Here is a 15,802-nt window from a genome sequence, read left to right as displayed (position 1 = left end):
TTCATTTCACACCCAGGTAAAACAAAAGTGTTCATCCTACTTGCTTTAGTAAACCTCAATGCTTGACAGCCAAGTAAGACCAACCGTGTGATAAATGCAACAAGATTTATTGTAAGTTCACATTTTAAGTTTTTCAGTTTAATTAAATAAAAAAACTAGTTAGCAAAACAGGACAGAATGGTTATGATAGCGCTAAATTCTTATTTCCTTTACAAAACTCCCCAAAAAAGCTGTTCTGTGGGCGGCAGGAAAGTCTGCACCAATGCACTGAGGGAAGACGGTTTGCTGCTAATTGAAATAGCCAATCGTAGTAGAGCACTTCAAGCCAATAAGAGGCGAGAAAAGCGGGACTATCCTTGGACATCCTACGATTCCAAATGACACAAGACGCGAAATCTGCCATGACAGCGCCCCTAGCACACTGGTTGAAATAGGGCCTCTTTTAAAGAGGTGTGGTAGTCACTGCTTCAACTACCCCTGACTGCATCCCGGAGATCGGGGCGGGGCTAAATGTGGGCGGGGTCAAACGTTTAGAGGTGGGTGGAGACAACTATTTGACTCCTGCGTCCTGCCCCTCTCTCAATGGAACCAGGAAACCGCTGTGTGTGTGTGCAATGCTGTAGCCGGGGCAGAGGGAAGTAGCTGCCAAAATCAAGGTAAGCCAGGATTTTTCTTTCTCTGTTTTAACAATATCGAGGACCAATGTTGGGCGAACGTTTTATGAACTTGGAAATTAAAGGTTTTTTCCCCATTATGAGTTTTAGATTATACATATAGCCTATTTTACACATGCGGGGTGACTTACTTTTGAGGAGAAATGTTTACAGGGTTCCCGCGGAGTCTTAAAAGCATTGAATTTATGAATTTGAAAGTAATACCTTTAAAAGACTAGAGAAACCCTTCAATTTTGGCATCTGGGTCTTAAAATTTGTGTTGGATGTAAGTTTTCTGTACTGCATTTTTCTTCTGAAGTTCATCAAAATATTCCAAACAAGTGATGACATGAAGAGAAGCACTAGTATTAATAAAGGCTATTTTTAGACATTTATTTCAATTTTGTGTCTTTACTGTTTGCACTGTTGCTTTTATACAATAGAAATACTGCAAGAAATTAGGGTAATAAAATTAACAATAATTAAAAAAAACGTCTTAAAATTAAACTAAAATATAGGCAACAAAAATTATTGTTAAGGTTCTAATGTAAAACCAGAGATCCGGTTATATTTTTAACCATTTGTTTAAAAATATCACCGATCTTCTACCAAGTGCCCACCCATTGTTTTGTCAAAATATATTGGTAAAGTTGTATAGATAAATAAATGAAAACTAGTTCAATAATTTTATTTTATTTATTTACTTTTTTGCTGATAGTGCTGTGAAATATGTATTAATTTTCTATATGGCTTTAGAAAGATCTTAAACAGACTTAAATTTAAGTTGAAGAAACCTGTAGGAACACTTTTATAGCTTTGGGGAGATATGTTGTGTAGTCATGATTACTTTTTGGTGGAAAATATATTTTACAGGGGGAAATGTTAGTTTTTTAAGCTTTTTATGTTTGTATCTGAGTTCTACACCTGATGGGCTTTATTATTATGGTTAGAGTGCTAATCTGATATGTGTAATTATATAAACGTTTTGCTCAGTCAAGTGTCAACAGAATAAAATGAATGTTTTCATAGTGAATGAATGTTGTCATTGTATCACCAAGGTCTGAGGAAGACAGAGTGCAGGCACGAAAAAGACGGAGAGAGGAAAGAGTAAAACAGGTGAGAGACAATTTGATTATTTCTTGTAGTTTAACTGTTGCTTGCAGACTAAAGCATAATTCCTTCACTTATTTCAGGGCCTGGAAGTGGTCCCTCCTAAGAAGTCCTGCCATACTGAATTAGTCTGTGCAGCATCAGGTATTGTTCAAACAAGTATTATTGTACACAACCCCCTAGGTTGTCGAAATGGGATGTGGGAAGAATCAAGATTCAACTTTTTGTCATATGTACAGCTAGAAAAACACGCTTTCTGCACAATGAAATTCTTACTTTGCCAAGATTAGAAAATTAAGACCGTTCCAGACGAGCACTTTTTTTTTCAAAGCAAGTTTTTCAGTCATTTCTCTATTTTCATTAAACCAGAATACTAAGCAACTGATCTTTTTTACAACTTGCACTGGTAATATGCTTTTTATGAACCACAATCTTTTTCCTTTCTAGCAGAGGCTGAGAACTTGCTGGAACTGGACACAGGGAACAGACTATGTTTTATATTGTTGGCTTTTCTTGTGTCATTGTTTCTTCTCCAACCTCTATTTTAATTAGAGGTGTCAAATAATTCCATTACTTGCAATTAATTTTTTACAGCCATGATTAACATGTTATATATTTTAATTATGTTAATCATTTTTAATCTACTGCTTCTTTATGGGACTTTTAAATAAACCAATTTATTTTCTTTTACGCTTCTTGCTGGTGTTCTTGAAGGGTTGATGTAAACTCATAAGTTGAAGGGTTGACGTTACAGTGACAAGACCGGTGAGAGATTAGCTGCAGCAGTGTTTATTTCAGCGACCTTGTTATCTTTACTCTGTTTTTTTCACCCTTCTTGCAACTTTTTCCAAAGTTATTGTTACCATTTGGATGTAATGGGTGTGTCACTGAGCATCAAGGCTGCTGACAGCTTCTCTCCTGTATCAGATGCACATCCGTGCTGCAGTTTGGAAAGACCACAGCATCAGCTGTTTGGTTAGCTGTTAGCATTGAAAATAAGGCTTATATTATGTACAGTTATTAGATTAAATTAAAAGATTAGATTACTTTCAGATCATACATAATTAATGTAAAATATGTTTTTAATCTCTTGACAGCAGTAATTTTAATATTGTCTTTATTTTTGATTAGGAGAATTCTCTGCTTGAGGACACCTTTGAGGCAGCAAGGTGGTGTACCACAAGGTCCTTCAAAAGAAGCCTTTCCCTTCCCCAGGTCATCACCATGGACAGGGAAGTTTGCCGGAGGGCAGTGGAGAGGTTATGCTTCTGTGATGGCCTAGATGAAGAGGAGATGAACGATTGCAGGGAACCGTTCCTGTTCATGTTTAGTTTTCAGTCAGACTATGAGGAGTTCTGCAGAGAAATTGAGGAAAAAAGGAAGATCAGGGTGTTTTCTGGCTTTGAAATGCCATAGTACAGCGGTGTCACAGTTTTTGCATTCTTTTTCCTCCTCACATTGTTTTTTTGGAGGTTCTCTTGCTTTTTGTGTGCTTTTTGGTTCATTTGTTTGTACTTTTTTTTTCCTGTGTTGGCTGTTTGCTCTATTAAATTTACCTTTTTTGAAAAATTTAGTCTGCATTCTTGGGTGTCTCACACAATGTCTCACCACCCCGCCTCAAACCCTGGCATGTTTTAAGAAGTATCAGCACAATTTAAGTCTCTGGTCCTCTTAATGTAGCTGATATAACTGAGTGTACAACAAATTTACCCGTGTCTGTCTGTACTGTTTTACACTCACTTGGGAAATGACCATTAAAATAAAGGCGGCATTGATAAAATCAACTATTAAAATGGTTTTGACAGGTATAAAGAATAGTCTATCAAATGCCTGAACCTTTTATATAGGTACCAAAAGTATAGCTAAAAGACACAAATACCTATGTGCTATAAATACACATACCATACAAAAGTAGAAAAAAGAATAAAAATATCAGAACAGATTGGATCAAAAATGGCGCCTGTAATTATCTGCTCTTTAAAATTATCATGACATCCAGCAAACAAGTCATTTGATTACCAATGTTATGCTTTACATGGGTTTTGTGGGGTTTTAGGGCTTTCTAATCCTTAGAAAGGGGCTACTCGCGGTTTCCTGGTTCCATTGAGAGAGGGGCAGGAGTCAAATAGTTGTCTCCACCCACCTCTAAACGTTTAACCCCGCCCACATTTAGCCCCGCCCCGATCTCCGGGATGCAGCCAGGGGCTACTCCACTGCTTTGCAACTCACAAATAAGTCACAAGTCTTTCCAGTCAAGTGAGTCCAAGTCAAAGACGATCAAGTCCAAAGTCAAGGATGTGGAAGTCCTTCACTTTGAATTTTCAAGTCATAATCAAGTCATCTGTCCAACTTCAATTTAATGATGGTGATAATAAATTCCAGAAATAAAGCTTAATTTATTTGCTCAAACAAGCAGAAAGTGCAACTGAAATTGATTATAAACAAAGAGCTGCTGCATTTAGCAGTACAAGAGCAAATCCAGAACCAATAATGATTTAAGATTTTTGTCCATGTCGTGCCACTTTTGTGCTAAAATATCAAATATGCTTAAGTCAACAGATGCAAGTCAATTCAAGTCGCAAGTCATTGGCATTCAAGTCAGAGTCGTTGTAAGTCTTTATAGATTTTATAAAGTCAAAAGTTATTAAAATAACAACTCGAGTCCAAGTTATGTGACAAATGATCGGAGCTTTATGACATGGTGCATTATCCTGCTGAAAGTAGCCATCAGAGGATGGGTTCATGGTGGTCATGAAAGGATAGACATGGTCAGAAACAATGCTCAGGTAGTCCGTGGCATTTAAACGATGCCCAATTGGCACTAAGGGGCCTAAAGTGTGCCAAGAAAACATCCCCCACACCATTACACCACCAGCAGCCTGCACAGTGGTAACAATGCATGATAGATCCATGCTCTCATTCTGTTTCCACCAAATTCTGACTCTACCATTTGAATGTCTCAACTGAAATCGACTCGTCAGACCGGGCAACGTTTTTCCAGTCTTACACTGTCCACTTTTGGTGAGCTCGTGCAAATTGTAGCCTCTTTTTCCTATTTGTAGTGGAGATGAGTGGTACCCGGTGGGGTCTACTGCTGTTGTAGCCCATCCGCCTCAAGGTTCTGCGTGTTGTGGCTTCACAAATGCATTGCTGTGTTCCTCGGTTGTAACCAGTGGTTTTTTCAGTCAAAGTTGTTCTTCTGTCAGCTTGAATCAGTCGGCTCATTCTCCTCTGACCTCTAGCATCAACAAGGGATTTTTTCCCACAGGACTGCCGCATACTGGACGTTTTTCCCTTTTCACACCATTCATTGGAAACCCTAGAAATGGTTGTGGGTGAAAATCCCAGTAACTGAGCAGATTGTGAAATACTAGGACCGACCCGTCTGGCACCATCATCCATGCCATTCTCAAAACTGCTCACCTGTTTCCCATTCTGACATTCAGTTTGGAGTTCAGGAGATTGTCTTGATGAGGATCACATCCCTAAATGCATTGAAGCAGCTGTCATGTGATTGGTTGATTAGATAATTGCATTAATGAGAAGTTGAACAGGTGTTTCTAATAATCCTTTAGGTGAGTGTAGACATACATACATATATACACACATTTTTTCTGATTCAGAGATAAACACACACACATATATATATATATCTTTATAGGTTTGCATGTATATATATTCAGGTGTTCATCTCTGAATAAGAACTGAATGAACTTTGGTACTTCACAGTAAGTGTCAAATACACATGCAAAACTTTGCGCAATAATTTATCTACCGTTTTAGGAAAAACAACAAAAAAATATTTTCAAACACTTCAGACATTTGAGACTTTTTGTTAAGGCTTTTCATGAAAGCTTCTTTTGAGTTTGCAGAGGTAGCAAACACAGGATATCTGCAGGTTTAAGGGAGCCAAATTTAAGACCTTTTTTAAGGCCACTTTGACCAAATTTAAGCTACTTTTGAAATTAAATTTAAGCTATAATTAACAGTTATTGCCTGGAACCGGTGCTAACCACATTGCAAAAGTGGGATTAACCATCCAGTTACCATCAAACTTGCACTTCCCCATGGCGCAAGCTACCACTAGCTTAACCAGCTAATGTGCTCATCTAAAAATAGTCCCCTTTCACAACCAACTGAATGTGTACAGTTCTGCTTACGCGAACATCATACACAAAAAAATGCTGAATACCAACTAGAAATTCACAAAATTTAATAGAAACAAAATGATTTAGTTTATTGGGTCTTTGGTAATTTAAGACCTTTGGAAACTGTATTTAAGGATTTGTCATTTTTAAGGCCTTAAATTTGGAAAAGCAAGTTTAACACTTGCTGCAAACAGGTTACACCGTGGTCAATAAAATTTCACGGTTCTCTAAAATGACGCACAGAACCTTTGGCTACAATATAAGAACAAATATCGTCGTACGTTACTTTGAAGTTATGCTTGGGCGGGTGTTACTGTATTTTTTCTGGTAAGTATCACCCAACATAGTTTAACGTAATGCCCTATGTAGTTCAACGGCGACACATATTTTGCATCACAAATACTGTTTAATAAAATATTAGCATAAATATTTGGGAAAATAATGTATGGTCCTCAATCAAATAAAACTGACAAAGTGTAAACCATAACGTTAAAGTTACTGAGTTTTTGTTCAAGTGCTTTAACTGGATCAAATCAGTTTTAAAACATTCTTACATCCTTTCTAAAGCTGGTGTGTTCCTGTAAAATTCAGTCCTTGAGACACAGGCATAAAAAAAGAAAATCAGAAAACAATTTTATTTAGAATTTTGCAGAAGCTAGCGGTTCTGCTAAAACATTTAAATTTATACACCCACTTTTAAAACTACTGAGAAAAGTACAAAACAAGCATAAATGCCTTTATTTGAGTTGAAAGCATAAAATGCTGAGAAAGTCAGCTGAAATAGGACAGATGAGAGAACATTCAAAACAGAAATCAGACCGTGGGAAAGTAGTTAAAACTTTAGTTGATACAGTGGAGCGGGGCTCGAGTTTTCTGAGGAGTCGTTTGCAGAGTCTCGTTGTTTTCTGACACTTTAGACCTGGTGGGGATCTTTGTCATCTTGCCTTTTTTCTGCTGGAAAAGTAAAAAAACAAACAAAAAATAAATAAAAACCTTTAATATGAAACAAAGCTGACATAAACCAGAGCATAACAACACCAAGTTCTCCTCACAGCTCACCTTAAAGAAAGGAACCCGTTTGCTCTCGTTGAACACCAGGTTCTCATCGAAGGACAGCTCTGTGGCCAAACTCTCGTTGCTTTTACTCGTCTCCTCTTCCAGAGAATCCTGGGAAAAGGAGGACGGAGAATTAGAACATTCCTCCCTAGCAGCAACATCACTTACAGTGGAATGCCAAAGTTTAAGCAGCCTTGTTAATGTTCATGATTTTCCAGTATAAATCGTTGTTTGTTACGATAAAACACTTCAGTTAAATCAGAATCAGAATAGGTTTATTGCCATTGTCAGTGAACAAACAATTCAAAAACTTGCTTCGGTACTATTGTGCTACATATAACATGAATAATAAGATTATATATATATATATATCAAACAGGTGATGTCTGAGGAGTGCACAACCAGTTGAACGTTGCAAATCTGCATACATATTTTCATTATTTTATGACATTTATTGATATGGGAAAAATCATCTTGAAAAGAGTCAGAAATTTCAATAATACATTTTTGATTTGTTGCCCAGCCCTAGTAGAAGCTAACGGTTAGCATTAGCAACCTTACCACACAGCTGAACTTCTCCAGGCTTGTGTTATTTTCATCTTGAGAGGCTCTAATTAAGATTGTTTTCTTTCTTTTTATTTGTGGAGGTAAAACATAAATATTGCAAATCATTAGTAGAGCGAATTTTTCTAAGCAAATTATCAGAAAAGGAACAATGGATCTTTCAGGGTTCAAAACCTTTATAGAATGTAATCATGCCTTTTAACAATTTAAAGAATGTGTGTGTGATTTATATATGTTAATACAGATGTGAAATCAATTTATGTACAATAATCACGAAACCGTGAATACTTCTCAGACTATAACCACACCAGCAAAATCTAAAATCGTTGCAACCCTACTGTCAGCTGAGCTCAGCTCCAGTACATGTATTTTTTAAATGACACTGACAAAAATAGCTGAAGATACTTCAGAATTAACTTTATTGTCAAGTACGTGAGTGAGACTCAATTTACCAGGAATTTGGTTTGGTGTTTGTAATTGTGTTTCAACTATATGCACTACTGGTGTTTTTTAGGGTGTTTAAGTATTTGTAAGAACTACTTTTGGTTTTTAGAGATTGTAACAAATTTTTTATGGTGGTTTCCAGAATATCTAAACATAGAATGGGAGGCAGATCTTTTAGCTATCAGGCTCCTCTTGTGGAACCAATTCCCAGCTTTAGTCTGTGAGGCAGACACCTTGTCTTCTTTTAAGACTAGGCTTAAAACATTTTTAATTCATAGGGCCTATGGTTAAATTCTGATGTTAGCCCAGATCTGGACTAGTGAGCAGTCAGAGCTAGCACTAGCAGCTAACTCTAGGAAAGGCCTCCGCCTGGGCCTTACGTTAAAAGTTGTTTAGCCATTTCCACTCTAAACTCACTGTAGTTGTGTCCTCTGTGTGTTCGTGTTTGGATGTTAATCATGGATGTATTTTGACAAAGATGGTATTGATTGAGCTAAGAGATCATCCAAGAAGCATCTGCTTCATTTTTATTAGGGATGCTCTGATCAGATCATGTGATTTTCAAAGGATTGGAATCAGGTGAAAAAGATTGGATATAACATTATAAAAACAACAAATGAGACTTTAAATTCATCCTGAGATAGATTTTGAAACAGAACAACAATGGCTTAGTCACAAGTTCCTCTACATCAGAGAGAGCGAGCGAGAAAAAAAAACTATTCTTGCCAATATTATTTTTGATTGGGGTTAAATATTGTCTGCATTTATGTTAAACTCTGAACTCAACTTCAGAATTTAATAAATAAAAATATTTTTATAAAAGACAAGACGAGCCTTGGCAAACACCTGTAATGGTTGAAAGGAGGTAAATCTGCTAAGAAAATCGTGGTATTCAGTGGTGACTGTGTTTGATTTGATGAACTTTAAGCTTCCAGCTCTGTGAGATGTTGGAAAAAACTGTTGTCAAACTCTCTATGAGTGATGCTTACAGAGCATCCAAGCAAGTTTCAGCATCCCGTTTCCGTGACTGTTCAAATGAAACATGAAATGCTACAACAAAGATAGTGTGTGATCAAAATGAATTCCCTCTCCTGTCTCTGAAAACTAATTCTTATAAAGAACAAATGAAACCCGACAGAAGACACCCCCGCATCGGGACGGGGCTGAGCCAATTGGAAAAGAGGTTTTAGGCTCCCTATGATTGCAGGGCCATAAAACGGCTGTTAAATTGGCTCAAAACACACACACACGAAATGAGTAAGTGTTTGATTAGACCAACAACCCTTTAGAGTAGCGGTGCCCAATCCTGGTCCCGGAGGGCCGGTATCCAGCAGGTTTTAGTTTTAACCATTCTTCAACACACCTGATTTCAATTGGCAGGTGATCAGCAGGCTTCTGCAGAGCCTGATGAGCTGCTGCACAGGTGATGCAACCAATCAATCAAGTGTTAGAGCAGAGAAACTGCAAAACCTGCTGGATACTGGTAGCCTGGCAAGCCAGACTAAATAAATGTATTATTTAGTCTGGCAACGCTCCATTGACGGCTCTCGGTTGTGGGGCGGGTTCTACCGTTCTTTCAAATGATCTCCACATTCCACTGGACAATGAATGTGACTTATTCTTGTTTCACTCTGTTGCATCATCCCACCCACCAGGCATATAGAGTGCCCTGATTGGCCCACAAAGCAGATAAAGCTCTGTGATTTGTTCACTAAGCAGATAGAGCACTATGATTGGCCCACCATTATGGACCAATCACAGCTCTTTATGTGTTTGAAACCCCCTCTAGAGTGCTGTGATTGGCTAGTCAGAGTCCTGGTAGGAGCTGCTGAGGTTCCAATGGAGCATTCCTAGACCAAACTTTGCAAACAAGAATTTGGTCTAGTTCATTAGGCTAGGATACTGGCCTTCCAGGACCAGGATTGGGCACTCCTGCTTTAGAGGAAACAGGGTACATACAGGCTCTGGCTGACTCTGTTTGTCGTCTTCCTCCTCCTCCTTCTCCTCCTCCAGAGCAGCCTGGAGCTCCTCCTGCTGCCTCCTCAGAATCTCCAGCAGCTCGTTGCGGCTGCGAGACTTGTCCAGCTTCCGTGGATACTCAAACTCCCGACGCTGAGGAGTCGTGCCTGAAGGCAACAGTAGGGTAGGAGATGATGTGAGATATCACATCTATTGTCCAGCAAGGCAGCCTAAAGACAGATGGCTCACCGGTGGGGATGTCTTGCTGCAGCTCACTCTGCAGGAATTTGCGGACCAGTTGCTGGTTCGCCTCCACGTGGTCCTCCAGCTCCGCCTGCTGCTGCTCCAGAATGGTCTGGTCCATAGAGGTCTGATTCTGTATGGCCAACAGAGCCTGCTTCACCTCCTCCCGGTGACCTGACAACTCCTTCTCTGCTGTCTGAAGCTGGTTGGTGCAGCAAGTATCAACATCCTTAAAAGATCACAACGGTCACGTTTGTTTAATGTTTCAGGACTCAATGAGTTATAACTCCCTCGTTTTGGAGCCAGATTTCCGCGCTTGCCCCAAAACCCAAGAACAACGTCAGCATTTCTTAATCCCTGCTCAGAGATCTTATATTTTACCGATTACTAGATCAAATTCTCCCTCAGATAACAAACAAACCTTTTTAGAACCAGCTGTCTGAATCTGATCCATTCAGCTGTTATGTCTACCTGATTGAGGCTCGCGGCTTCAGCAGAAACCTTCTCCATCACAGACAGATGTTCCTGGGTCTGGCGCTCAGTGTGATCCCTGACACCGAGGTTCCATCGGAGGTCTCGATCCACCAGACCTGCAGAAACGTGCGTGTTAACAGGATCTAGGACTTGCTGCAGATTCATGTTAGAGGCAGGACTAATGAAGCAGTTTGGTACCAGAAATGGAGCTGTGGAGGTCGGCGCAGTAACCCTTCATCTCCTCCACATGCTGCTGGGTCTGATGCAGACTAGAGGCGAGGGTGGAGGTGGTTGTGAGGTGGAGGTCCGCTTGAGCTGTTGCCTGATCCTTCATTGAGCTGCAGCCGCTGCAGAAACAGAACATGGCTGTTAATTGGAGCTCATCGGCTGTTGATGTTGATAGTAGGGATGCACCGAAATGAAAATTGTTGGCCGAAACTGAAACACCTAAAGGAATTATGTCAACTAGATTGCGTGCCGATGCATTTGCATGGATTATACAAAGGGGCATGGCATTGTAAAAGGTGTGATAGGTTGCTTAAGTCCCCTTTCATTAGGGCTGGACTAAGAGCTGGGGCTGAAACTTGCAAGCAGCACAACAGCGGTGGCATGTACATTTAGGAAGGCACTCGAGATGGAGGTGTTTAAAAACAGCGTTTAAGGAAGCATATAATTCAATGGCCATTGATTCGTTGATGTAGTTATTGAATTCAGTTCTGAAAAATCTCTGTGTACACCAAGTTGTCAATGATGCTCGTCACACACACACACACACACACACACACACACACACACACACACACACACACACACACACACACACACACACACACACACACACACACACACACACACACACACACACACACACACACACACACACACACACACACACACACACACACACACACACACACACACACAGGCTCTGCGTTTCTTCTGCGCAGCAGGGACATTTAACCCGCTCAGAATCCTGCTGCAGCACAGCAAATGTTTTAAAAAGGTAATCCAAGGACGTTCTATATTGCATTCGGCCACTTCTGCCTTTGATTTTGTTGTTTTGTACTTCTAACATTGGCGCTAAATTAAAGGCGTGTTAGCTAAAAGTTTGCTAACGATCCTCCTATTGTTAAGCTATGTCAGTATTTATGCCCGTAAACTCACTTATTTTACGTCGCGTATTGATAGCAGGCCAGTTTGTCTGTTTTTGCCACCCAGCCGCTCGCGCGTGCACACAGAGATGAAAAAAGCAGTTAACAAAGATCCTCCTATCAGACAGTTACCTGAATGGGTTCATTCAAAATAAGACCGGCTCAAATTAACCCTTTGGGCATTTTTTTCAAGAAAATATTCAATTTTGACATGACTATTTCAAAATGTTGTAGCTTTGACATGGTTAGAGATAAAGCTCAACTGTAAATGTGAAAAATCTTTAGCAGGACAAAAGTTGGCACAAATTCACTCATCAAATTTGCATATTATAACATCATCAGGCTGTGGTATTGGAAGGGATCATTTTTACAGATGTTCTTTCTTATTTTAAATTTTTCATTATATTTTGACATTTTTAATTTATATGCACCTACATAAAGCTCCTTTGAAATCTTAATTTCATTGTTTAGCTTTTATATTGTTTTTTTTATATTTATATCAATCAAACTTTATTTATAAATCGCTTTTCCTACAAAAAGTCCAACTCAAAGTGCTTTTCAGATTAGTGACCCTACATAACCCCCCATTGCTATCCCTCCCACACCAATAACAAGCACTCTACCCCCCCCCCCCCCCCCCACCCCAACACACATCCATTTAAGAACATCAATAAAAATGATTTTGGGCCCAGTTCAGATGACCCAGATATTGTAGTGCAAGGAAACGCCATCACAGGGGCCATCTGCCCAGGTAGCTGCTGCCCAACTGAAGCACCAGCACCGGGTGCAAAGGGAGGGCATAGGCCCCACCTCCACCCAAACACTACCTGGAGAGTACCCAGGTAGCAACAGTTGACCACTGCCCCTGAGGCAGAGGGCCCCCACAGGGGAAACACTGGAAGAGATTAATATAGGACAAAATATAAAATAACAGGAGCTAATAAAATAGTACATGTAATTAAATAAATAATTTAGTTAAATGTAATGAATTTTAAAATGATATCAATGTACAATAAAATAGTGATCAAATGTAATCAATTCAAATATGCAAAGTAAACAATCTACTAAAATAATAATTAAAGGCTGAGCTAAAAAGTTGGTAATTAATAATTAATTAAAATGTAATAAATACTAAAATAATATAAATATAGAATAAAACTGATCAAATGTAATTAATTAAAATATGCATGCAAAGCAAGTAATCTACTATAATTAATATGAATCAGTTAAAAGCTAAGCTACAGGTGGGTCTTGAGCTTGCTCTTACAAACATGAACATTCTCCGCGGGCCTGAGGTCCTCCGGAAGCCTGTTCCAGAGGCAAGGGCCATAATACCGAAAAGACAAATAAAACCTAAATTACTGGCAGGTATTTGTTCTCTTCGTGCTGCGCTAGTCTTCTCCTCTCCCCAACCAGGAACCTCTCGACGGGAGGCAGTATTCAACCCCCAAAAACTCCAAAACGTTCACTATAAACACACCTATAAGTGTAGCTCAGCCTGAAGTTACACATCTCCACCATCTTCTGGTGTAAAGTAGTAACAACATGAGGGATCATATTTGTGGCTGTGGCTCATTAAAGTCAGCAATGACACTTGGCGCTAAAAGGGTTAAGCTCTGGTGCCAACGACCAGCTGCACCTCCGCGCTGTGAACCTGTTCCCGGCTTCAAGAAATCACATAAGCAACGTTACTTACGAAGCTAACAGCCCAGACCAAGCCATCTGAGACCTGTGGCTTAGGATCTGCAAGGCAGCGGAGTGGACAGAACGTCACCATGGCAACGCTTCCGGCCTCGGAGCCAACCACGTTTATTTTAATTATATAGATTCGAGCCATAACAATTTGACTGTAAAATGAACCTTTTAAGCACCAAAGCTGCAATTTTGCGCTTAACAATCCACAGCTGCAAATATAATCCCTCATGAACTTCAATCTGAGCAACACTTTTGGGTGTTTCTATTGAGATTTTTGGAGTTTAGAGTTTGGAAAACTGCCCCAGAGACTCCCAACTGAGGAGAGGAGATGAGAGGAGCTCAGAGGGTGACTATTATTATATGATGACACTGACAGGTGGGTTCATTGTTGACAAAGCTCGTTGTTTGCTAATGGCTGACTGATTCTGAAGAGGAATATTCAACCTCTGAATAAAATATTAACTCGTCCAGTGAAGAACAAGTTGACGCTGCTGTGCAGCACTAACAGAGCCTGTGTGCTTCATGACAGTAAACACGATTCACACACACACAATCCAAAGCTTATTTAACCGTTCTCAGGACATGGTGGGTGTAGAAAGGATGGTACGTAGTGGGAGCGTAAACGCAAGCCGGGCAGGTGCGGTGGATGTGAAACTGAAAGTAAAAAGTGCGTCACATAATTGATTTGAATCTTCCGGCGACCGTAATAAAACAGCACGACTAAAGGGGAAAAGTGCTCCCTTTGAAGTCAGTACGAATGTACCATGTTCACGAAGCAAAGAGCAAGTAGCCACATGAGGGCAGAGCGAGGTGAAACAAAAACGGGGTTCTCCTGACAAACTGTTTCAGCTGTGTCGTTTCGGTGATTAAGGCGTTTCGGCCAAAAATTGAAAATGCCCTTTGGGCCAAAAATTATCGGTGCATCCCTAGTTGATGGGCATAAGACTGAGACGCTCAGACCTGCATATGCTCTCCTGGAGGCTCAGAGCAGGAGCCTTCAGAGCTTCGGAGGCTGATCTCAGGTCGGCGTAGTCCTGCTGGCTCTGCATGCTCAACAGGTTGAGCTGGTCCTGCAGGAACTGGATGGTCTGTTGCATACCCTGGAGAGGAGGTCACTCAGATTTATACCAATAATGAAGCCATCCAGGCTTGTTTAGGAGAATAAACTTCACATGTCAGCAGGATGGTTAGACACTCACAGAGCTCTGAAGCCAACAGATCAAGGGGGTTGAATCTTACCAGCCGTTGTCTCTCCTGTGCCTGACTGATCCTGTCCTCCAGCTTGTCCTGTTCGTCCTGCAGGGAGCTCAGTCTGTGGACGGCCTCCTCCCGAAGACTGTCCAGGTCCTGATGCAAACTGTTGAAAAACAGACCCACAGACTCCTCCACCTGAAACAAGATGAGAAAACATACTCAGGTCTGCCCACACCTGAGCTAAAACTCTGCCTCATTTGTGAGGACGGGCAGGTCTGGACTCACCTTGTCAGCCAGAGCTCGCTGCTTCTCCACGGAGGACCTCAGAACATCACTCAGCTCGTTGACAGCAGATAAACCCATCAGAGTCCGAGCAGCCAGGACATCCTCCATGTCCTGCTGATGCTCCTCCTAAAAAAGTTCATTAAATGATCCTCAATAAAAACAGTGAATGCCTGGAGAAACGCTGAAGGGGCGTCGACTCCTGAAGAAACAAATTCAACTCAACAGAAAGTTGGAGAGTCTGTCAGCAGGTTAGCACACACACACACACACACACACCAGTGTTTCTTGTGCATAGGCTTTACCGTGGCGCTGCACCATGCCTACAAAGAAGCAGGAGGAACCACTCTGTTGTTGCATATGAACACAGTACGCAGGCAGCAAGGGGAAGCTGCACACAGACTTGTTGCTTTTTGATCTACTTGCTTCAAAAGGTCTAAAACAGGGGTCTCCAACATGTCGCTCGTGAAAAACCAGTAGCTCCTGACGCATTTGAAAGATGCTCGCCTGGAAGCTTAGTAGCCAGTAAGCCATCCCGCTTGACTTAATGATGGCCTAACTAATGAGCTTTAAAATGAGATGACACGCAGTCACCGTTTTCTGTAATATGTCAAATTTTTTTATTTTTGTGGACGTAAAATATAAATCTGATTATTGCAGAAATGTTTCCGTGTCATTCAGTGTTCAAGTCTGTACTTGTGGAAACACGCGGATTAATTGCTTGTGTTGCACCACAGATCTTTGTTTCTCCCCAGAAGAAGCTACAGTGATGTTCTGCTGAGCTGTGGTGGCCTCATGGAGGGGGCCATCGACTAGCACACTGTTGCTA

The 15,802-nt window shown here is 40.5% G+C and overlaps 1 protein-coding gene and 1 long non-coding RNA gene across 6 annotated transcripts in view; one reads left to right on the top strand and one right to left on the bottom strand.

The window, feature by feature from the left end:
• The first annotated feature begins 519 nt into the window (after positions 1-519).
• LOC139062146 (uncharacterized) lies at positions 520-3,048 on the top strand. Its single transcript, XR_011515733.1, has 4 exons — positions 520-656; positions 1,712-1,769; positions 1,847-1,907; positions 2,895-3,048. It is a non-coding gene; the product is annotated as an uncharacterized lncRNA (long non-coding RNA).
• A 3,471-nt stretch (positions 3,049-6,519) lies between these two features.
• kif11 (kinesin family member 11) overlaps positions 6,520-15,802 on the bottom strand; it is a 34,335-nt gene continuing 25,052 nt past the window's right edge. For 4 of the 5 annotated variants that reach the window (XM_015976685.3, XM_015976687.3, XM_070542637.1 and 1 more), the window contains 9 exons: positions 14,977-15,102; positions 14,737-14,886; positions 14,458-14,597; positions 10,850-10,998; positions 10,649-10,767; positions 10,184-10,406; positions 9,935-10,101; positions 6,971-7,078; positions 6,520-6,865 (listed from right to left, as the gene is read on the bottom strand). In XM_015976685.3, the coding sequence (XP_015832171.3) occupies positions 6,752-6,865; positions 6,971-7,078; positions 9,935-10,101; positions 10,184-10,406; positions 10,649-10,767; positions 10,850-10,998; positions 14,458-14,597; positions 14,737-14,886; positions 14,977-15,102 (1,296 nt within the window). In that variant the 3' untranslated portion in view covers positions 6,520-6,751. The remainder of the gene's footprint in view (positions 6,866-6,970; positions 7,079-9,934; positions 10,102-10,183; positions 10,407-10,648; positions 10,768-10,849; positions 10,999-14,457; positions 14,598-14,736; positions 14,887-14,976; positions 15,103-15,802) is intronic. The other variant, XM_015976686.3, reaches the window with a different exon arrangement.

This window comes from Nothobranchius furzeri, chromosome 12 (assembly GCF_043380555.1).
Source record: "Nothobranchius furzeri strain GRZ-AD chromosome 12, NfurGRZ-RIMD1, whole genome shotgun sequence".
Classification (NCBI taxonomy): domain Eukaryota; kingdom Metazoa; phylum Chordata; class Actinopteri; order Cyprinodontiformes; family Nothobranchiidae; genus Nothobranchius; species Nothobranchius furzeri.
Note: the sequence above shows the minus strand (reverse complement) of the source record. Positions and strands in the feature narration are given on the sequence as shown.